Source organism: Ahaetulla prasina, chromosome 17 (genome assembly GCF_028640845.1).
Source record: "Ahaetulla prasina isolate Xishuangbanna chromosome 17, ASM2864084v1, whole genome shotgun sequence".
Classification (NCBI taxonomy): Eukaryota; Metazoa; Chordata; class Lepidosauria; order Squamata; family Colubridae; genus Ahaetulla; species Ahaetulla prasina.
Window position 1 is genome coordinate 879,434 of NC_080555.1, and position 21,296 is coordinate 900,729.

The 21,296-nt window shown below is 49.7% G+C and overlaps 1 protein-coding gene across 3 annotated transcripts; it reads left to right on the forward strand.

The window, feature by feature from the left end:
* The first annotated feature begins 137 nt into the window (after nt 1-137).
* On the forward strand, nt 138-20,341 carry CERS2 (ceramide synthase 2). Of its 3 annotated transcripts, none has more exons than XM_058160238.1 (11): nt 138-429; nt 13,314-13,487; nt 15,152-15,269; nt 15,449-15,567; nt 16,092-16,149; nt 16,287-16,337; nt 17,154-17,246; nt 17,571-17,699; nt 18,402-18,508; nt 19,092-19,245; nt 20,021-20,341. In XM_058160238.1, the coding sequence occupies exons 2-11, from the start codon at nt 13,315-13,317 to the stop codon at nt 20,177-20,179; spliced, it is 1,161 nt and encodes a 386-aa protein (XP_058016221.1). In that variant the 5' UTR covers nt 138-429; nt 13,314; the 3' UTR covers nt 20,180-20,341. The 3 variants fall into 3 exon arrangements, with proteins under 3 accessions (XP_058016221.1, XP_058016222.1, XP_058016224.1); XM_058160239.1 differs by lacking the exon at nt 138-429 and adding an exon at nt 856-1,006; XM_058160241.1 differs by lacking the exon at nt 138-429 and adding an exon at nt 2,057-2,157.
* Nucleotides 20,342-21,296: the final 955 nt, after the last annotated feature.

Here is a 21,296-nt window from a genome sequence, read left to right on the forward strand (position 1 = left end):
GGAAGGGATGACTCAGGCGGGGGGGGGCAGCTGCGAGCCCCTCCCTTGCGAGTGGCCCTCCCCCCTCCGCTCCCTCCTCCCCTCCCCGGCCAAGCGCCGCTCCTTCCCTCCCTCCCTGGCGCAGCGGTCGATTGCGAAGGCTGGGCCGGGAAGCCAAGAGGGGCGGGGGGCCCGTGGGAGGAATGGCTCTTTTGGGCCGGGTGGGGCCCCTGAACTGATCCCGGGGCGCAGCCCCCCTTTCTTTTAACAGCCCCCCAGCCCCCCCTCCCCTCTTCCTCCCTCCGTTTGCAGCAGCCTTTTATTGCGACCCCCCCCAACTTCTGCCAAAGGGAGCGCAGGAGGGGCCAAGAGAAGCGGCCCTTGCACGGCCAGGAAGGCCAAGCCGAGCCGGGACGCGCCCAGGGGGCTTCGCCGCCGCCGCCCAAGGAGGTGAGCGCCACCCCGGGGAGCCAGGGGGGCTCTGGGCCCTTTATGGGGAGGGGGCGGCCCCGCTTTCTCGCCTTGCCCCTCGAGACCTTCGGAGGCGCGGGACGCGGAGGGCGGCCGGGCGAGTTCGCGGCAAAGCAGCGGGCTGGGGAGTTGGGGGGGCGCCGGGAGAAGTCCGCTTCCCTCGAAGCTCCGCCGCCAGTCCGGCCAATAAAGCGGGCCTGGAGGGAGGGAGGGAGGGAGGGGGGGAGGGGTCCCCGCCCGCCCAAGAAGGAAGCGGACCCTTCCCTCCCTCCTGCCTTCCTGGCCGGGCTTTCCAGGTCCCGCCCCAGGCCCACCTTGCCACTTGGGGCGGGGGGGGGCTTTGGAGGTGGAGCCCTCCTGGCCTGACCCTCTTTCCGGGGAGGGGCTCCGGCCGTGCGAGGGAGGCCGACCCCCGGGAGGGGCGGGGCCTGCCTCCCGGCCTCCCCCACCGCCGTGACTAATTTTCACGTGGGGGGGGGAAACTGGCGCTGCTCCGCCCCCCCTTCGCCTTCTCCTTCCGCTTCCGAACCTTTCCTGGATCCGCCGCGCTACGGAGGTAAAAGGCCGCCTGCGGGGGTCGCGCCCTCCCCTCCCCTCCCCTCCCCGCGAGCGACTCAGGGCTGGGTTGGGCCCGGGGGAGGGGGGGCTCTTCCTCCCCCCTCCTCGCCCTCCCTATTGCTGACCCCCCTCCCCTCCCCTTCCTTTGCAGCCTCCCGGGGGGAGCGGAGGAAAGTAAAAAGGGGGAAAGTGATTTTGCGCGGCGGCGGCGGGGGGGGGGGGGGCTGGGGCTGGCCAGTCACTTTCCCTTTCCGAAGGCAGGGCGGGGGGCGGCTGCGCCTCTTTCGGTCTCTCCCGCTCTCCCTTCCTCCCCCCCCCTCCTCCCCCGCTGGCCAGGCTGGAATCCCGGGGAGGGGGATCGCCTCCCGCTCCCCCCCCGCGCCCCGTCTCACAACCGCTGGGGGTTGGGGGCGTCGCTGGGCCGAAAGGAAGGAAGGAAGGAAGTTGGCCGGGAGTTCGTGGCAACCTTTTTTGTTTTTCGCCTTCGGGCCCGGCTCGGCCCGGCCCGGCTCGGCTCGGCTCGGCTCTGAGGCCGGGCAACGGGCTGGATCGAGGCTGTGGCCATGCCAGGGTTTTGGCGGAGGGGGCGGGCGGTTTAATTTCGGGGGGCAATCAAAAAGTGGTGCCAGCAAAAGCTTTGCAGCTGCTTTGCAAGAGTGGAAAGAGTGACAACTCTCCGAAGGGCTGGGAATCTATTAATCTATCGAGCTCTCTATCTATCTATCTACCTTTTTCTTTCCTTCCTTCCTTCCTCTCTCTCTTTCTTGTTGATCGACTGGCCCTCCAGCCTGGCACCCCCTCCCCACTCCTGCTTCGCTGGTTAAAATCCTCCTGCCCACAATGGCTGGTTGTTCTCGCCTGCCTGTTGCTCCACGAAGAGCCCTTCTGCACAGGGGCCCTTCACTGCCCCAGCCTCTGGCCTTAAATGCACTGGGGGGAGGGGAGAGAAATGGGGGTTCTCCCCCCCCAGGTTGAAAAATCACCTTTTCCGCACTCCCTTTCCTGTGTGATCCTCCCCCCCTTCCCTCCCCCCCAACACACACAGCCCGCTCTCAGATCCAGGAAGTGCCCTGCTTCCCCCGAGGCCTGCAGGCACCCAACTCAGCTTCCTTCCTTCTGCAGAAGGCTCAGTTTGGGCAAAGGCCGGAGGTAGGTAGAGGAAAAAACCCTTATTTTGCTGGTAATTGTCCGGCTGTCCGTCCCTTCTCTCCCCTTGCTGTGTGGCATTGGAAACCTCTCCCTCCGGCTCTCCTAAGGGTGGGGAAACTAGCATCCAGGGAGTTGGGGGAAGAGAGAGGCCCATGGAAGGAGGGCAGGGCTCCCATCCTTCACGAGGGTCTTATTGGCAAATGGTGACATTGCATGGATGGGCAGGAACAACCCACCCTCCTGGATTTGGAATCTCCCCCCACCACCCTCAAACCAGCTTTTGCAGAAAGAAGCTCAGCCTGCAATCTGGACTTGAGTGAGTTGGGCAAACTTGGCCAAAAAAAACCCCAACAACCCTCCCCCCCCCCCAAAAAAAAAACTCCTGAGAAACTGGTTAGTTATGGTGAAATTTTGTGGAGGTTGGAAGAGGGAAGGGCCTTCCTGGGAGAACATCTCCTGCTTAAGATAGAAACTTTCCAAGATGCGGGGGGGGGGGGAGTGGGGGGGGGGAGAGACAGGCGGAGACATCCTCTACTCCTGCAGCCAGAAAATGCCAACGCTTGTGGCCTCTTTTTAACCAACACCGAGCTGAAAGTGTGTAATTTAACTGTTGAGGTGTAAAGGCAGGAGAAACTCACTGTCCTTTGCGGTGCTTTGGCCTGGATTTTTCCAGTGGCAAATTGTAGGGCTCTGCATGCCACATCTGGCACGCGTGTCATTGGTTCGCCATCACGGTTGTAGGGTAATCTCTTTGTGGGAATCGGGCAGCCCCCATTCCAGGAGAGGTCAATTATCTAGGCTTTGGGGGCCTTAATTGCTTTGCCTTTGAGCAATTGGTTTTCCAAGGTAGGCTGCCTCTGAAGGTGGAGGCTCCATTGAATTATCGCCATAAAAGTTCTCTTTCTCTTCAGCAAATGGCCCAGGGCAGAGGCTGCCTCTCCTGTTGCATACCACTTTCTAAAACTTATCTTGGACGTTGTAACACAATGTACTTTCCAGCCCTTTTAAACCTCATATTTTCCCAGAGATCTGTCTGTGTTTCATCACCAGATTTCTTAGCCACCCATTCCTTAATCTAGTCATCTCTCTTTCAGATGTCCACAAAACTTTATCACACATTTTAGCAGCTCCTCCTCAGTGCACAGTTGTACTTCAGATCCTGTCTTGTCTCTGCTCTGGGTGGCCTTTCTCTCCATTTCCCCCCCCCCCTTTTTTTTTGATAACAGTCAATCGACAGCTGTCCTCTTCCTGCTATTAATTGCTCTCTCCGTTCGATTTTAAATTCATCCTGATGGTTTTCCAATAATTCCTGATGCATCCACCAATTTATCTGTCATCTGCTGTTTCCCTTTTACATTGTGCTCCACGAGCCAAGAGCCATGAAGGCATTTCTGGGCACAACCTGAGCTTATCTCTCCAGTCCAGGTTCTCAATTTGGCGCGCCTAATTAAAACGATTATTTTAAAAGTCTGCCTTAATTTTAATTTCATCGGACCATAAATATCCATGCCATCGAAACAGATCTTCAAGGGTTTTGTGGTTTTTTTTTGGTTTTTTTTATTGGTGGCAATTCTGAGAATCAAACCCGTGGACTTAACTTTGATTTGACTTTTCCTCCATTACCTTAAACCTACACCATGTTTAGATGGGGACCCATGGTTTGAGAACTCTGTACCCTCCAAAATACTGGAGTCAGCAAACGTATAGCCAGCCAGGCCTTTATCTCAGACCCTTAAGTGTCCCATTCCCAAATGCCTAAAAATAGTTGGAACAGGGTACAGTGGAGAGCTGTATCGCGATGCCCTCGTTGCGAACCACAAATGCAAAAAAATTCAGAGGTAGCTCCTTCTGTGCTGCTTAACTGTATAACTTTGTAGACGATCACGGCTTAACTTTGCAGAACTGTATCAGCTGCTGCTGATCCATTTCTGCAGAGGAATTAGACTTGGAAGAACCTTATCGTCACTTTAAAGGTACATGAATTGGCATATGTTAAACTGAAATTTCGTTGCAAACGGCTTTCAAGTTATTGCCATTTGCACCTCTATAGCCGTCTGGTTTGGTACAGCAACCAAACAAGAAGGGCACAGACTTCAATGCAGTGGTGAAATCCAATTTTTTTTTACTATCAGTTCTGTGGGCATGGCTTGGTGGGCGTGGTGTGGCTTGGTGGGCATGGCAGGGGAAGGATATTGCAAAATCTCCATTCCCACCCCACTGTGGAGCCAGCCAGAGGTGGTATTTGCCGGTTCTCCGGACTACTCAAAATTTCCGCTACTGGTTCTCCAGAACCTGTCAGAACCTGCTGGATTTCACCCCTGCTTCAACGGATAGTTAGGATTGCAGAAAAACCAACTGCAACCAGCCTGCCTTCCACAGAGAGCCTGTATAGTTCAGGAATCCAGAAAGAGGGCTGAGAAAACATCGAGAGACCATTTCACGCCCTGGACATAAACCTTTTCAACTTCTTCTCCCAAGATGATGCTACAGAGCAGGGGATTTCCAACTTTGGCAACTTTAAGACTTGTGGACTTTAACTCCCAGAATTACTTAGCCAGCTTTGCTGGGAGTTGAAGTCTTAAGAGTTGTCAAAGTGGGAGACCCCCTGCTATAGGGCATTGCACGCCAAAATAACCAGACACAAAAACAATTTTCCCCCTATGCCATCCATCTGCTAAACAGCTAATTCCCACAATACTCTTTTATGCCCTGGGAGGTCAAACCACTTAGTAGAGATGTATTATCTTTCTAACCTTTCGTGTTACCTATTTCCTTAGCTTCTTATAGTGAAAACTTAGTTCTTTGTCTCTCATTACCTATGTTGATTGTCTTTATTTAGTATCCTGGGACTATTGTTAGGTTTGTATCTTATAATTTATGATGATTGTGTTTTATGTTGATGATTGTGGTTTATCCCTTATTGCTTGGGTGTACAGTGTGCAGAGTGTGTGTACAGAGAGCTTGTACACTGTGGGTACAGTCTGTACAGAGAGCTTGTACACCGGAGACAAATTCCTTGTGTGTCCAATCACACTTGGCAGAGAAAGAATTCTATTAAGAAAGAGACCGAACAGCCATTTGACCAGGATGGTATCGGGTCTCCTGCCTTAAGCAGGGGGTTGGACTAGAAGACCTCGGAGGTCCCTTCTATCCCTGGGATTCTTACGTTGAGAAGGTTTCTTTTCCCTGAGCAGAGACAGGTTGATGTGTGGAAGTGACAACTAGATACTTGTAAGATGATATGCAGGACTTGTGAATTCTCGGTGTTTTGCAAACAGCTGATTCTCCATGGGAAAAGAGGCCTTTTAATGCAATGAGGAGGAGGAAGATGCTACACGCCGAGTGTGATTGTCTTTGCGTTCCTGGTAAAGCCTGGTTATTTACAATGGCCTGCCCCCAACCAGGTGTCTGCTGAAGGGCTTAGATTACAATTCCCACATTTCTCTTCCTTCGCCTGCTTTGGAACAGGCCAACCCACCCTGCCGTGCTGTGGCCTTTGCACAGCCCGCAAAGCCGGGCCATCGGTCACTCGGGTGCAGGCCGTGTGGGCCTTCCCCAGCTGAGGGTTGAGTAAATCTGGTGCCAATGGGGAAACCCACGAATGTGATTGACACAGGTTAAACCTGTTGTCTGAATCAGGCCGGTTAAGCTACGTCGTGCCCGGGTCTTACTCATGGCGATGGGCTCACCGGAGTGAGAGTTAAAGGAGAGGAGAGGTTTTCGGAAACCGCAGTCCCAAATGAAAATTGAAAATCCTGGAAGGGACTTACTGTATTTTTCGGAGTATAAGATGCACCTTAATTTTTGGGGAGGAAAATACGAAAAAAGCTGACTGGCAGGTGGACCGACCTCCCCAATCAGCTGTTCCCAGAGGTGAATTTTAGCAACAGGTTCCTTGGTTGTGAGCTCTGTGCTTTGCTTTTTTTTTTTTGCTTTTTTTTCTGCCTCTGAAAGCCTCCAAAACAGCTTCAGAAAAAAAAGCCTCTGAAGCTCTGTTTGGCGGCTTCTTTTCCAAAGCTCTGTTTGGGGGCTTTGTTTCTGAAGCCTTGTTTCTGATGCTTTTTTCAGCCTCTAAAACCTCCATTTGAGAAGCTGGGCAGGGCTACATTTGGAGTATAAGACGCACCCAGATTTTCACTCCTCTTTTCCTTTTTCACTTGGGGGAAAAAACTGTGTCTTATACTCCAAAAAATACGGATAAATAAGGGAAATTGTTTTGTTTCCTGATGGTTTCAGGGCCCATGAAGAGGATCAGGGACATGGAATCAGAAAAGCCTGATCTCTCTTGGACATATGTGTCTTTAAACCTTGGAGCTGTCCTCCTTCTCTAACTGGCTCCCCTCCTCTTCAAATCTTTTCATGTGGCAGGGAGTTCCGTAGTTCCGAGCTACACTATGTGAGATTCTCGGGGAGATGGGCTCCGTTCTGAATCTCCCCCCCCCCGTCCTTCCAGGTCGCTGGATGGGGTTGAGCTTTAACCAAGGGGAAAACGAAATGATTTCTTTGCATCCGCGATCTGCCGCCATCTTCTTCCCCTTCCTCCTTTCCTTCTCTGGAATAAGCGCCTATTTGATACCGCTGCTCGGTCCATCTGTCCGTTGTGCCTCTGGGTGAATCCCTGTTCTGGGTGAGAGGGTCTGTCCTGGACCCCTGACCCTCAAATCCTGACTGGAAGCGTCTTTTAAACCATAAACTGCCTTTCTCCTCCTAGATGCAATTCCAGGCTCTGGTGTTCCCTGATCTTGGATGTCGATAATTGCCTAGAAATTTAAGAATTTGGGGACAGAGACTCCCTTCTGGTTGCCTTCAGTGGGGCTTTGCAGAGATCCAGGGCCTGTTCCGAGGCTCCACATACTTCTTACCTTCTCGCCTCTGCGTATTCCTGATTCTCTGCTGGTTGGCAGGATCCAGGGAATGTCTTTAGCCAAGAGGTCAAATTCAGGTCCGGACTGTCCCGCTATCCGCCTGAGAGTTGTGCAACATGGATGTGCAATTTTTGAGCTGGGATGGCTGGAAGCCCATAAAAGGATGCGGCTAGAAGTGGCCACATCAAAGCCAGACAGTGTTTTCATTGGGGAGGGAGGCCTGTTTGATATGGCTCATATTTAAGAGTCTTATTGTTGTTTTAAAAGAACCCCAGACAAGAAATAATGGAAGGAAGCTCATAAGGAAAGATCCCATCTGGAAGGAAGGGGAAATTGTCCAATAATGAGAATAATTAATCAGTGGAAGAGTTTGTCCCTCCTCCTCCCCCTCCTGGATATGGCATTTTTGTCTACCTATCCAAGCTCCTGGAATAGGCAGAAGTGTGGATTATTACAGTTACTCATCTCACCTCTTGTACTTAAGGCAGCTGACATAATTAATCCTCCTCCTCCTCCTCCTCTTTTCCCCACAACAACCTCCTTGTGAGGTGGGTTGGGCCCAATGACCGTGACTGGCCCAAAGTCACCCAGCCGGCTTTGGTGCCTAAGGCGGGATTAGAATTTGCCGCCTCTCTGGGCTTCTAGCCCAGCGCCTTAACCACTAGACGGAAGCGCCTCCCTGATCACCTGCAAAGAAAAAGAGATGCAGCCAGAAAAAGGGGCAACCTGCCTTTTTTTTTTTTTTGAGTCATGTGGGAGGGGACATCGACTCTGGAGCCGAGATGCCAAGGAACCCAGCTTTCCTTTCCTGCCTGAGATCCCTTTGAACCTCGCCCAACTCTACGGAAACTTTGCGAGCTGATGGGCCAGCCAGAACCTCCCAGGGATTACTCAAGCCCCAGAGGGCGTGGCTGGAGATGGGAAACCTCTCCCCTCCTCTGACTTGGAGTGTGATTGTATCAGGCATCTGTTTGTTGTGGTGCTGGGAGCAGAGGCTGGACTCCAGGGGCCCTCCCGGGGTGGAGCCCCAACCAGCTGGCTTGGAAGCAGGGCAAGGAACCTGACGCCTACAGCTGCCGGGTGCCGGGACAGCCCGCGTTAAAGTGGAGCATTGAGGTGCATCGAGGCTGCCCTGCGTGCTTCCAGCTGCTTCCCGGCTGATTCTGGCGTAGAGCAAAAGTCAGATCCAGGTGAGGAGGAAGAGGAGGAGAGAGAAAAAACAGGGTGGGTTTGTTTCCTCCCCAGTTTGCATTTAGCCCCATTGAACCAGGCTTGGAGCTGCACCCCCACCTCCCCTCCCCCACTCCATACAGAAATTGCGTTTTAGCTCCACTGGGGTTGCCTCGCCACTGAATCTCTTTGCACGCAGATCCGGTGTTTGCAGAGGACCTGGGCCGGCCACCCATGGGACTCAATTCCTTGATTTGCTTAAGGGAATCAGAAAAACTTGCAACTTGCAATTGCCAAGGATTGGGAATGAGTGATGGTTTGGGAACCTGGTGGAAACGGAAGTCTGTTTCCTCTAGGAGGTACTGTGCTACCCTCTGCTTTGAACTAAAGAGAAGCTTTTTTAATAATAATAACAATAACAACAACAACAACAACAACAATAATAATAATAATAATAATAATAATAATAATAATAATAATAATAATAATAATAAATTAGTCCAAAAACTTTGTTTGGGAAATTTCATGGACTTTCTTTTTGTGGTTGTAAAGCAGAGGTGGGTTTCAACAGGCTCTGACCGGTTCTGGAGAATTGGTAGCGGAAATTTTGAGTCGTTCGGAGAACCGGTAGTAAAAATTCTGACTGGCCCTGCCCCCATCTCTTCTCTGCCTCCCGAGTCCCAGCTGATCGGGAGGAAATGGGGATTTTACAGTATCTTTCCCCTGGAGTGCGGAGGGAATGGAGCACTGGTGAAATCTAAATTCTTTTACTACCAGTTCTGTGGTGTGGCTTGGTGGGCGTGGCAGGGAAAGGATACTGCAAAATCTCCACTCCCTCCCTACACCTGGGGGAAGAATATTGCAAAATCTCCATTCCCACCCCACTCTGGGGCCAGCCGGAGGTGGTATTTGCCGGTTCTCCAAACTGCTCAAAATTTCCGCTGCCTGTTCTCCAGAACCTGCTGGATTTTACCCCATGGAATGGAGATTTTACAGTATCTTTCCTATGGTAGTAAAATTTTTTGAAATCCACCACTGATTGTAAAGGATAGTTTTTCTAGTCTTTAACACACCTGAAGGCGTGAGAGAAGGCAGATGGAAAAGTGTGGAGGGGGTGTCTTCCTTTTCCACAGACAGGATGTGGAGGACGGTGATAATTCCCCCCCCCGGTTTGTTTTTCTGTGTTTTCCTTCTTGAGCTGCTTGAAAGCCGTGGATGGACCGTTTTGTGTTTTGGGTTGGGCCGCTTAAGTGGGCCAATCCCTTCCCCCACCTGCCCCAATGTTTGGGAAGAAGAGGCGTGGGGGGTTTTCCTTTAAGCTTCCTCGAGGAATCTCTTCCCAAACATCATTTTCTTTAAAAGTTCCTTTTTCTTTCGCGCCCCCCCCCCCCCCCCGCATAGTTGAAAACAGGGATGGTTATGTTGTAAGTTTGTTTCCAGCACACAGCCTCAACAAACAGGCATTGTCTCCGACGCTTGAAAGAACCGAAACCCTCCGTGAATGTTTATGTCCCTTGCCTTGTTTGTTTGCGTCCGCTCCTTATTGGCAAACTCGGTTGTGTCTTGGTGACCGTTTCCAGTGCCGGGACTCTTGAAGCAGGGCCAAGTGTGTTTTATGTGTGTCCAAGAAGCAGCTGGTGAGTTTTTTCCAGTAGCAGGAAGTCCCAAAGGCAAGGAGCCATGCCTAGTTGGCTAAGGCTTCAGAGATCAAGACCCAACAATTTTGAGTTGAGTAAAGAAAAATATTTTCGCGTCGGCACGAGGGTTAATTTTTGAGGCGTGACTGCTGAGGGGATAAAATCAGCTTTGGAGGTCGGCCAAAAGTGATTTTGCAGACCGGGGTTAAAGCTGCAAATTGAGAGTTGCCAAAATTAAAGGTTGGTCAAATTTGAATTAAGGGACGCGGTGGCTCAGTGGCTAAGACGCGGAGCTTGTCGATCGAAAGGTCGGCAGTTCAGCGGTTGGAATCCCTCGTGCCGCATAACGGGATGAGCTCCCGTTCCTTGTCCCAGCTTCTGCCAACCTAGCAGTTCGAAAGCAGGTAAAAAATGCAGGTAGAAAAATAGGGACCACCTTTGGTGGGAAGGGAAGAGCGTTCCGTGCGCCTTTGGTGTTGAGTCATGCCCGCCACATGAGCACGGAGACGTCTTCGGACAGCGCTGGCTCTTCGGCTTGGAAACAGAGATGAGCACCGCCCCCTACAGTCGGGAACGACTAGCGCGCCTGTGCGAGGGGAACTTTTACCTTTAGCCAATTTTTTTAAAATTAAAAATTAAAACAGTCTGACCATGATGTGTTGTTATTTTTTTCCTTATCTTTGGTGCCTGAGGTTCCACCGGCCTGTCCTTTCGTTATCCGTCCTCATAAGGACTAGGAACTTGTCTCTAATGCCAAAACGCTCAGGAGCCTTTTGACGGGCCTTGCTTTAAACCGCGATTTGCTTGTCCTGGATTTTATGGAACATTTCTGTAAGCCCTGAGTCACTCTGGAGTCAGCCAGCACAAAATGGAAAAAAACCAACATATAGAGAAATAAATATTGTGGAGTCCTTGGCCCTATGTGAGCCAGGCTTTTTGCAAATGTTTCATTACCCAACAGGATCAGTATCGATTTCAGTACTGAATAAATATTCTCCAACAAGACCACGGCTATTGATTGCAGGCCCGCTTTGAGACGCTGATAAGGGAAAGTAAGGGCAATCATATATAGCTTGCCCCTTATCAAAACCTTGGGGTGGGGGGGGGAAGGCCAGATATTTGGAGTTCTGGCATTTCATCTCCAGAATTGGCATTGCAGCTTGTAAGTTGGAGATCCGCCTTCCTGGGTTGCAGGCGGTTTAGTGGTCAGGCTAACCCACAAACACACACTGCTGTGAGAGCACACTTTCGGCCTGGGAGGCCGACACTGACGGAGAGGAGGGAAGGCGGAGAAGGTGGAAAACCAAAGTTAGTTGTCGCTTGTTTCCTTTAGGGGTTCGTGAACCAACATTCATGCTTAAGAATATGAGTTCCTTTAAGCTGTTTGTGTTGAGTGTGTGTGTGTGTGTCAGAGAGAGAGAGAAAGACCGAATGCCTCACTCCCGTTGGCTGTGGCAAGTGGCATCCAAACAATAGCCAATGAATCGAAGGATTGTGTTGTGGGCACAATCACACATTGTACGGCTTGTGTTATTCATGCAGGCCAGGCCTCCATGCCTATGGGTGAACTGAGGTGGTGATGCTGTTTGATGTGGCCAAATCCTGCAATTTAGGCTTATCCATCTATTTCCCCCTTTCCTCCTTTCCATCCTCCGAGCTCCGAATTGTGTGGATAGTCTTCCCCCCTCCCCGTCTGTCAAGTGACTTGAAATTCTCCTTTGACAGTAAGGAATAGGTGGGGATTTTGCATCTAAGGTGCCCCAAATACCGGCTCCAACAGACCTTTTAATCCCCTTTTTCCATTTTTTGCACCTCTTCGCTTTGATTTTAAAAGCTCGCTAGTGCAACCGCTGTGCTGGAATAGGCTGTGGGTTTTTATTTATCTATTTTCCTGATTTCCTTTCCCCTCTAATAACGGAAATGAGATCAGGCAGAATTTCTAGAAAGGAAAAAGAGTTTTGGATCCGGGCCCCGAAATTGTGGAATATTCCTCTGAAATCATTCAGAAAGGAGTGATTAATGGATGGTTTTCCCCACGTCAACCAAAATGTGTTTGTTCTTCCATTTTCAATTTTCCAGTTTCAAACACGGACCTTGCTAACAATCGTGTCTTTTTCTGCGTGGGTTTCCCCCCCCCCCCCGTTTTAGCTTTTTACTGCCTCCCGCACAGTTTTTACAGCTCTAAACTGCATCTCCCCCCTTCCCTCCCTCTCTCCCTCTGGGGTGAAAATCATTTTTAAAAAAAATTAAAAAGCTTTCTCCCCTTTCAGCAGCCCGTTGGGGCAAAGGTCAGAGGACGAAGGCTTGGGGGATAGGTGTGGGAATGCTGCTTCAGGTGCCGGGTTCGATTTCCTGGCTCTTTTCTTGGGAAAGGTTTTTAATCTGTTTATTTGGATGTAAGGTTGCGATGCAGAATTTGCAACGGGCAAAAACTTGGTAGGGAAGGTGGAAGACAGTATTCTGCCCTGTGGTCTGGGGAGGGGGTGGGGGGATGAGCCAGGCGGGCGTCTATTTCCATCTGTATCCATCCCCCCACCTTGTTGGAGCAGAGTCCAGCTAACAAACCTTTGCCCCTCACGTGGAAGGGAAGGTTGGGTTTAACAACCACATTTGCCTGAAGCTGCCAGGACAGGACTGCTAATTGTTTCCCTCGCGAGCCATTGTGCGGAAAAAGCAGTTCGATCTAACCCCAGCCGCGCGGAACGGATTCTGCATCTCCCGGTGGTCTCCTTTCCAGAACGAAGTAGGTTCAGAGAGTCTCCTGCCCGGAAGCACAGCCTAGGTCAAGGGGGAAGCTGGATCTGACGTGGAATTTGGCTGCTACTGATTGAAGGGACCCACCGGCTCACTCCAGTGTCTTAGTGGTCTCCTGCTCGGGCATCCATCCATCCATCCATCCCTCGATCGGTTATTTATTTATGTTTGCAGTATTTGAATTGGGGGGCTTAACGAACTGCATGGGAAGGAGATAAAATTAACTGGGTGCTTTTGGAAGACCTGAAAAAGGGAAATTGTTGAAACACAAGGCACACTTGGTGGAAGGTTATGTTTTGATTCACTTTGTATTGGAACCGCAGGATAAATAAAAAACTTGGGGTTTTTTTTCCCGGCTTTGATACAATTTGAAAAGTGTTCTCAGCTTCAGGACACTTGTTAGCAAGCCAGGGGATGCAACATGTAGCTGATTTATTCATCCATGCACCCATGAAACGTAGTATCCAGAAGAGGTGGGGTGGAAGGGAGGCCGAGACCTGCATCCCATGCTTTTTAGAAGTTAATCTGAAGTTTAACAAAAGGTAAAATGGTCAGATCGGAAAAAGAATAGGAGGCGGGTTTGAATCGAGAGAGAGCAGGGAGGCAGCTATGAATTATCCAGGCCGTAATTCCTTCCCTCCTTCCTTCCTTTCTGCTCTTTCCTGCCTTCCCTCCCTCTTTCCTTTCTTTCCCTCCCTCACCTCCATCATGGCTTCTCTCCTTTCTGCAGGATGTTCCAGACGTTGTACAACTATTTCTGGTGGGACCGGCTTTGGTTGCCGGCCAACCTGACCTGGGATGACCTTCAGGGCCAAGATGACCAAGTCTACAGCAAAGCTGCTCACCTCTACTACACCATTCCTCTGGGCTTCGTCTTCCTCATCGTCAGGCACTTCTTCGAAATGTGAGTATCCCTGGAGCACAGAAGAGAAAAATGGCAGATTTCTTTTCCATCTTTCTTTCCCTTTCCTTTGCTTCCTTCTTTCCTTCCGACCTACCTACCACAAAGAGAAGTGTGGGAAGGCAAGACTTGCTCTGATGAAAGAAAGAAAGGCAGAAAAAAGAAAGAAAAAAGAAAGGGAGAGAGAGATTAGAGGAAAGAAAGAAAAAGAAAAAAGAAGGAAAGAAAAAGGAAGGAAGGGAGAGAGAAAGAAAAGAAAAGGAAGGGAGAGAGAAAGAAAGAAAGAAAGATAGGTAGGTAGGTAGGTAGATAGATAGAAAATAATTCTGGGACATATTGGCTGGGGAATTCTGGGAGTTGAAGTCCAGGCATTTTAACGTTGCTAAGGTTGAGAAACACTTGACGTGTTTTAATCCAGAGCCTGGGAAGGATGGCGATCTTACAGACAAAGGAGAAAAAAAATTTCTCGGTGACTCTTTTCTAACTTCTTAGAAAAAGCAACTTTTTGCCACTACCCTCCTCGCACACCTAGGCCATTGCTCCTAAATGTTGCTTAACCTTGCTTTTCCATAGAAACCCCCCCCCCCCGTCCATAAACTCCATGGCCTCTGGTTTGCAGAAGGACTGATCCATTTTTCAAGAAACATAACATTCCACAAAGGGTTTGGCTAGCTTGAATAAATAAAAATCCCACCCACTGCATACTTCCACATTTCTCTCTCTCTCTCTTAGTGCCCCCCCACCTTCTTCCACCTTCCAGATTTGTTATTGTGAGGCAAATAGGAGAAGGGAGCAAATCTTTTGTTTGGGGCTTAAAAATAAATAATTGAATAAGGATTAAAATCAGCGGAAGAATTAAGACAGCCAAGAAGAGAATCAGCCAGTGGAGAGTTCAGTTGGAATTTCAGAACCCCCAAAGTGGCAGGATTTATTTATTTTTCGTTATTTATTTCAGGGAGGGGAACGCCGAGCACTTTTCTGAGGGGGCAGAAGGGAAGGTGGCACGGCCACATTCCTGGGCACAAGCAGGCAGCTCTTTGCCATGGGACGTTTGCAAGAAATAATCCAGAGCATTTAGACTTGAAAAGCGGGGGCTGGAGGAGCAGGGCCTGCCCCCCAAAGGTAGATGCACCAGTCCTGGGCCCAGGCTGCGGGAGGCCTGGGGCAGCTCTGCCCTGCAGGGTGGGTGGGTGGGATTGACAGTTGCCCTCCCGGGACGGCCCCTCTGCCAAGATTCAAAAGCTCAGGGGGGCCAGCAAGAAGTGAGGAAGGCTGGCATTGGGGTAGGCCAGCTGCAGCTCCATATGGGTGGCTTTGTGCCCTGCCTGGTGGGGGGGGATACAGGAATTTGGGCTATGCCAGCCGGGACGAGGAAGGGAGGGGCGTGCCAGGCTCTGGGAGGGGGCGGCCAGCGGCCTTGGTATCCCCCCTGAAGCTTCCTCTGAGGACAAGGATCAAGCTTTTGGGCAAAGTGGTCAATGGGAGTAGATGGGCAAGGCCAGGACGGTCTTTGGACTTCCTTCCTTCCCTCCTTCTGTCCCTAACTTCCTTCTCGCCTCCCTCTCTCCCTCTCCTTTTTACCCTCTCCTTTTACCTTTTCCTGTCCTGTCCTGTCCTGTCCTTTCCTTTCCTTCATTTTTTTCACTCTGTTTTTTTCTCTCCTTCAGCTACATCGCCACCCCACTGGCTGGGCTTTTGAACGTCAAAGAAAAAACCCGATTAAAAGCCACCCCCAATCCAGTGCTAGAGAAATTTTATTCCACTTCCTGCAAGCATCCCAAACAGGTAACGGCAGGGAAACCTTTCTCAGTCCCACCCACCAGCTGCAGAAACGGAGCCAAAATGTGGGGGGAGGGGTTTGAGGAGGTAAAAAGCAACTTCCGTGGTGTGAAGTGGCCAGAATTGTCCTCGGCCTGCACAACCTCCCACCAGCTGAGTTGTGTGTTTCTTGTTTCTCCCCGCAGGGGGCTATCGAGGCGCTATCCAAAAAAACTGGCTGCAGCCCCCGGCAGGTGGAGCGCTGGTTCCGGCGGAGACGAAACCAGGATAGGCCCAGTTTGCTCAAAAAATTCCGGGAAGCCAGGTAGACCCCATTGCGGCCTTTTCTTGGGAGGAAAGCCTCCGGCTGTGGTCGGCAGCTGCAGCCTGTGGGCCAAATCCTCCCAGCAGTCCCTGTTAGGTAGTCCTCGGCTTACGACTGGGCCCGGCAATTATGGTCGTAAGTCCCGACGGTTGCAAAGCAAGTCACCGTGAATCCAAGCTGATTTTATGACTTTTTTTTTTTTGGGTGGCAGATGCTAAGTGAACCCCATGGTCATTAAGCGGATTTATAGTTTGCGCTGGCCGGATTTTGCCAGAAACCAGAATTAAAGGTCAACTTTTTTTTTTTTTACTCTTAAAAGCATTTTTTCTACAACTTCTTCAGCCGAAGCGGTTGTAAAAAAAATGCTTCTAAAAGGCTCCTCTGACGATCCCAGCTGAGTTGCCTGATCATCAGAGGCTTTTCTTTTCTTAAAAGCATTTTTCTTTGCTCTTGATGAGGCGCAATTTTTTTTAAAACCCACCGCTGCCAAACCAACAACCTCATTTTGTGCTTCCTTTTTCCAGTTGGAGATTCACTTTTTACCTGGTTGCTTTCATTGCTGGCATGGCGGTTATAGTTGATGTAAGTATAGAGCCTTCCTGTCGGAAAGATTTCAACCTCTTTCTTAATTTATTACTCCCGGTAATTCCCTGGTTCCTTCCTTCTAATGGGCTTGTCTCTCTCTCTTGTGTGTGTGTGTGTTTGTGGGTCTGTTGCAGAAACCTTGGTTTTACAACCTCAAAGAAGTGTGGGACGGATACCCTATTCAGGTAAGGATAGTTTTTGGCGAGAATTTCTTCTGAAAAAGTTACGTGGATTTTTAAAAATAAATGCACAAACCCCAACGGGTGACATCGACAATCGCAAAGAAGCCGAAGGGATAAAATTCTTCTTCCAATATTTGGTGCTCTGTCAAATCTAGAGAATTTGGCACCTGAGGCCAAAAATGTGACTGGCTTTCCTCCAGAATGTTATGATGCACATATTATTCTGGGCTATTTTTTCTCCTCCTTTCTTGGATTGATAAAGGAGAACAAAACTGATTTATTCCTGGCAGATGCAGGAGAGATCATCCTCAGCCGTTAAAATAAATACAGGTGGTTCTTGACTTACAAGAGTTTGTTTAGTGACCGTCCGAAGTCACAACGGCATTGAAAAAAGTGACTTATGACCATTTTCCACACTTATGACCATTGCGGTCATGCGATCAAAATTCAGATGTTTGGCAACTGGCTGGTACCTATGACTGTTGCAGTGTCCTGGGGGTCACGTGATCCCCTTTGCCACCTTCTGGCAAGCGAAGCCAGATTCATTTAATGACAGTGTGACTAATTTAACAATGGCAATGATTCACTTAACACCTGTGGCAAGAGAGGTCATAAAATGGGGCAAAACTCACTCTAGCAGACGTCTGACTTCGCAACATGAATGTTAGGCTCAATTGTGGTCATACGTCGAGGACTTCCTGTATGCATACAGTTCCCAGCTTGATTTTTAAAAAAGGAAAAAGGGGCGGGTGTGTGTGTGGGCTTGTTAATACAGCTTCTGGTTGGGCTCACTGTCTTAATCTGGCTTTTCTCCCCCAGCCCTTGCTTCCTTCCCAGTACTGGTACTACATCACTGAGCTGTCCTTTTACTGGTCGCTCTTGTTCCGCATCGCCTCCGACGTGAAACGGAAGGTGAGCTGGACCAGGGAGGGCGGGGAGGACCTTGTGGGGCGGGAAAATGGATTTGAGGGGTCGAAAGAGAGAGATTTCCCTCCAGAAGGGTCCTTAACAGGGGAAAACAGTGCAGGTTGGGATCCCGGGTTCGGGTTGCGCCCGGCTGATGCCTCCTGAGCAGAAGAAATTGTTTCCTAGAGTGGCTTCCGACAGGGAAGGAAGAGGGGATTCCCTCCCCCCCACCAAGTTCTTCTTTCCAGCCCTCCTGTGGGATTTTTTTTTTTTTGGGGGGGGGTCTCCCCTCCCGCTTCCATCTCTGCCTTTCCTCCCGTTGCTGGACAGGATTTCAAGGAGCAGGTGATCCATCATGTCGCCACCATCATCTTGATCAGTTTCTCCTGGTTCACCAATTATATCCGGGCAGGGACCCTCATCATGGCTCTGCACGATGCCTCCGACTACCTGCTGGAGGTGAGAAGTTAAGCCAGGATCTCTGGGCTCGCCCATCTGGGCTCCCTGTGGCATCCAATCATATCCTTTTCCTTCTTCCTTCCTCTCTTAAATCTCCCTCCCTCCCTTCCTTCCTTCTTTCCTGCCTTCCTTCGTCTTAAATCTCCTTCCTTTTCTTGTTTTTTCTTCCTCCCTCCCTTCTGTCCTCCTCCTTCCCATCTCATTCCTCCCTCCCTCTTAAATCTCCTTCATTCCTTCATTTTTCTTCCTCCCTCCCTTCTGTCCTCCTCCTTCCCATCTCATTCCTCCCTCCCTCTTAAATCTCCTTCATTCCTTCATTTTTCTTCCTCCCTCCCTTCTTTGCTTCTTTCCTCCCTCTTCTTTCCATCTCCTCCCTCCCTCCCTCAATTCCTTCCTTCCTTCCTTCCTTCCTTCCTTCTTTCCTCCCTCTTCTTCCCATCTCCTCCCTCCCTCAATTCCTTCTTTCCTCTTCAAATCTTCTTCATTCCTTCTCAACTTTTTCTTCCTCCCTCCATTCTTTGCTTCTTTTCTCCCTCTTCTTCCCTCCCTCAATTCCTTCCTCCCTTCACCTTTGGCCTCCTTTTATCTGTTTTATCTGTTTAAAAACAGGCGCAGAATTTCATTTGCAACTAACTTCCTTTTGCATGAAAGAAATTAAAAGCAGTGATAGGTCAGTCTTCCCTTTCTTCTCACGCTTTGCAGTCTGCCAAGATGTTCAACTATGCCGGCTGGAAGAACACCTGCAACAACATTTTCATCGTGTTTGCAGTCGTCTTCATTATCACCCGCTTAATCATTCTTCCTTTCTGGTGAGATTTTTCACAAGGTTCTTCGAAACAAAACAAAAAACCAAAAAACCTGGCACTGACTAAAAAAATAAAGGAAATTCACAAGAGAAGGCCTGGAAATGGAAATGAGATACAGAAAATTGACTCTTTTCCCAGACACTCATTTTTGGCAAAATATGATCTATTTCGGGATTGAGTTTTTCTGTAAATGTGTTCCTTCATTTTATCTTGTTTGGAAATATTTCATCTGTTAGGATAGGCTAGTAAATAGCATGGTGCTCCTTTTTTTAAATTTTATTTTAATTCAAGTCTTGTTAAAAATCACAGAGGAAAAGCTAAGCAATGCACCATGGGCTGTACAGTTTACAAATTACATTAATCTACGAGTAAGCAAACCCCAGTTTGGGGGTTTTAGCCACATGTGAACCTCATCCTGCTTTTAAAATTTTAATTCTCCCTTTGAAAGTGGGATGGCCTTTCTCAAAAAGGTTTGAGTTGGGAGGGTTTTCCTCTTTAAAACTCTGTGCAGAGATTAAAGAGAGGGAAGACGCTTTAAAATATTAACGTTTTAAAATATTAACTCTTTTTCTGGTTCCTCTCCTAGGATTCTCCACTGCACCATGATTTATCCTTTAGAAGTTTATCCTCCTTTTTTCGGCTATTACTTTTTCAACAGCATGATGGTAGTTCTTCAGTGCCTACACATATTTTGGGCCTACCTTATCGTTCGCATGGCTCAGAAATTCATAACTGGAAAGGTAAGAAGGACGTTTCTTAAATTTACTTAACGCTTAACCAATTTGCACAAAGGGATTTTTATTTTGGCGCTCAAAAAGGAATTGTAAATGTCTTTTAAGAGCCGTCGGATCCTAACTCCTGAATAACGTCTGCTTTTGCCATCCTGAGGACTAGAAACTTTTGATTCTCGTCCTCGTCGAAGCAATCAATTGGCCCGTATTGTATATTTCATTCTTAGAATGAGGTCTGTTGGCAAGCTCAAAGATGATCTGTCTTGGGTTTCTCTTCTTTTGTAAAAGAACATTGAACGATCATTTTTAAAAATACATAAATAAAAAACAGCAGAAAATGCTCCTCAGCTTTTGAGGAGAGCGGGGTCCTCTATGTTGGGCCCAGATCCGAAAGTGTCTTTGGTGACTAGCAAATGTTATTAAAAGCCTCATAAGAGGCTGGAATTGGAGGCAGAAATACGTTCTTTCTCGAGGAGCGAACACTGGTCTTTTTCATCCATTCCCAACAGCCATTTTAAAAGGGCAGAAAACTCCCCAGATCCATAATTGCATAAAATGCCCCACAAAATAAGCATCGGATCGGATAAAGCCCGGAAAACCCATGAGCCGTAATGACAAACTTCAGGCAAACAATTTGGCAGAAGGATGGTGTCTTTTAAGCCCTGGTCTGGTTATCATCAATTGAGCTGTGGTTTCCAGGCGGTTCAAATGCGTTGTGGATCAGAACAAGGGGCCACCGCTAAAAAGGCCCCGCCGGCGACTCACTCTGCGTCTTTCCCTGCAGATACTGGAGGACGAGCGAAGTGATCGGGACGAAACGGATTACTCCGAGGGGGAGGAAGAAAAGGCTGCTGCGGGCTCCGGGCCCAGCGCGGGAACCAAGAACGGTCCTCTCACCAATGGACACCCCGTCTTGAACAATAACCATCGGAAAGTAGAATAATACCCCACAGGCTCTGTTTCTCCCCCCGAGTGCCCGTCTTTCTCTCTCTCTCTCTCTCTCTTTCTCTTTCTCTCTCTCTTTGGCCCCAGCTCATCCTGAGTCCGTTGCGCGATGCGTCACCCGAGACTGGAGGGTGTTTTTGTTTTGTGGCCAAGCCAAAAATTTGAGGAAAGACGGCTTAAATTCGGGCACGAGATTCCTCTGCCTATGATTATGCAGAATGGCTCGCCCCAATTTCCCCCCCCCCTCATTTTTGGGGAAGGGGGGGCGCGTGCTCCTACCGCCTGCTAATGTGGCTTGGAAGGAATCATGCCCCCCTGGGAAGGCGTCCCCCACAAGACCCCCCCTTCCTCCTCCCGTTTGCTCTCCCCCCCGCCCCCGCTTCACCAAACTGCCTTAAATTCTTATTGGGGAAGCCAAGACGAACGTTGGTCCTTATTTCTCGTTCCCCTCCCCTTTGCCCCTACTTTTTGAACCCCCAAATACAAACTGACCCCCTAAAGAAAGGCAGGAAGGGGGGAAAATTCTCCCCGTCGCGGTGATGCCCGCAGCCGCCAGATTTGCACCTGTCAAGAGGCGCCCGAAGTGGAAAGTTCATCTTAAGTTGCCAGTCCTCATGGAGGTTTCCCTCCCTGTGCCAAAGGGCCAGTGGGTCAGAAAAAAAGCGGGGATTTCTCTGCCTCTACCTGGAGCGAAGCGATGTCGGCGGAGAATCTCCACTGGGCCCGTCCGGTGTTTCACGAGGAATCTGGATATTTCTGGGAAGGGTGGGTGAAAAACGGGCTTCTTGGCTCTCTTTTTCTGCCTTGTGCGCCTTTTCCTATTTTGGATTGTTTTTCTGTCCCTTGGATGCTGCAAAATTCAGGGAGGCGGGTTTGGTGTTTCGAGCCGAAGTAGGAATTCATGTTTTGGTCACACATTTGGGATGAGAAGGGAAGACCGACTCCACTCCGGCCTTAATTTCCCTTCTCTGCCAACGTCCGTCGCTTTAAATCATGCAAGCCATGTCTTCCCCCTCTTTATGGGTGGGAGGGTGGGGGGGGTGGGGGTGAGAATATCTAGCTTTGTTAGCTGCACCAAACCTAAACTGGGGTTCAGGCGAGGGAGTCCCTGTCCC

What these genes read in the sequence shown, in the direction of transcription:
- CERS2 (XM_058160238.1), top strand. Translation starts at nt 13,315, where the DNA reads ATGTTCCAGACGTTGTACAACTATTTCTGGTGGGACCGGCTTTGGTTG. An exon ending in GTCAGGCACTTCTTCGAAAT is followed by an intron (nt 13,488 to 15,151) that starts GTGAGTATCCCT and finishes TCTCTCCTTCAG; the next exon opens with CTACATCGCCACCCCACTGG. An exon ending in AGAAATTCATAACTGGAAAG is followed by an intron (nt 19,246 to 20,020) that starts GTAAGAAGGACG and finishes CTTTCCCTGCAG; the next exon opens with ATACTGGAGGACGAGCGAAG.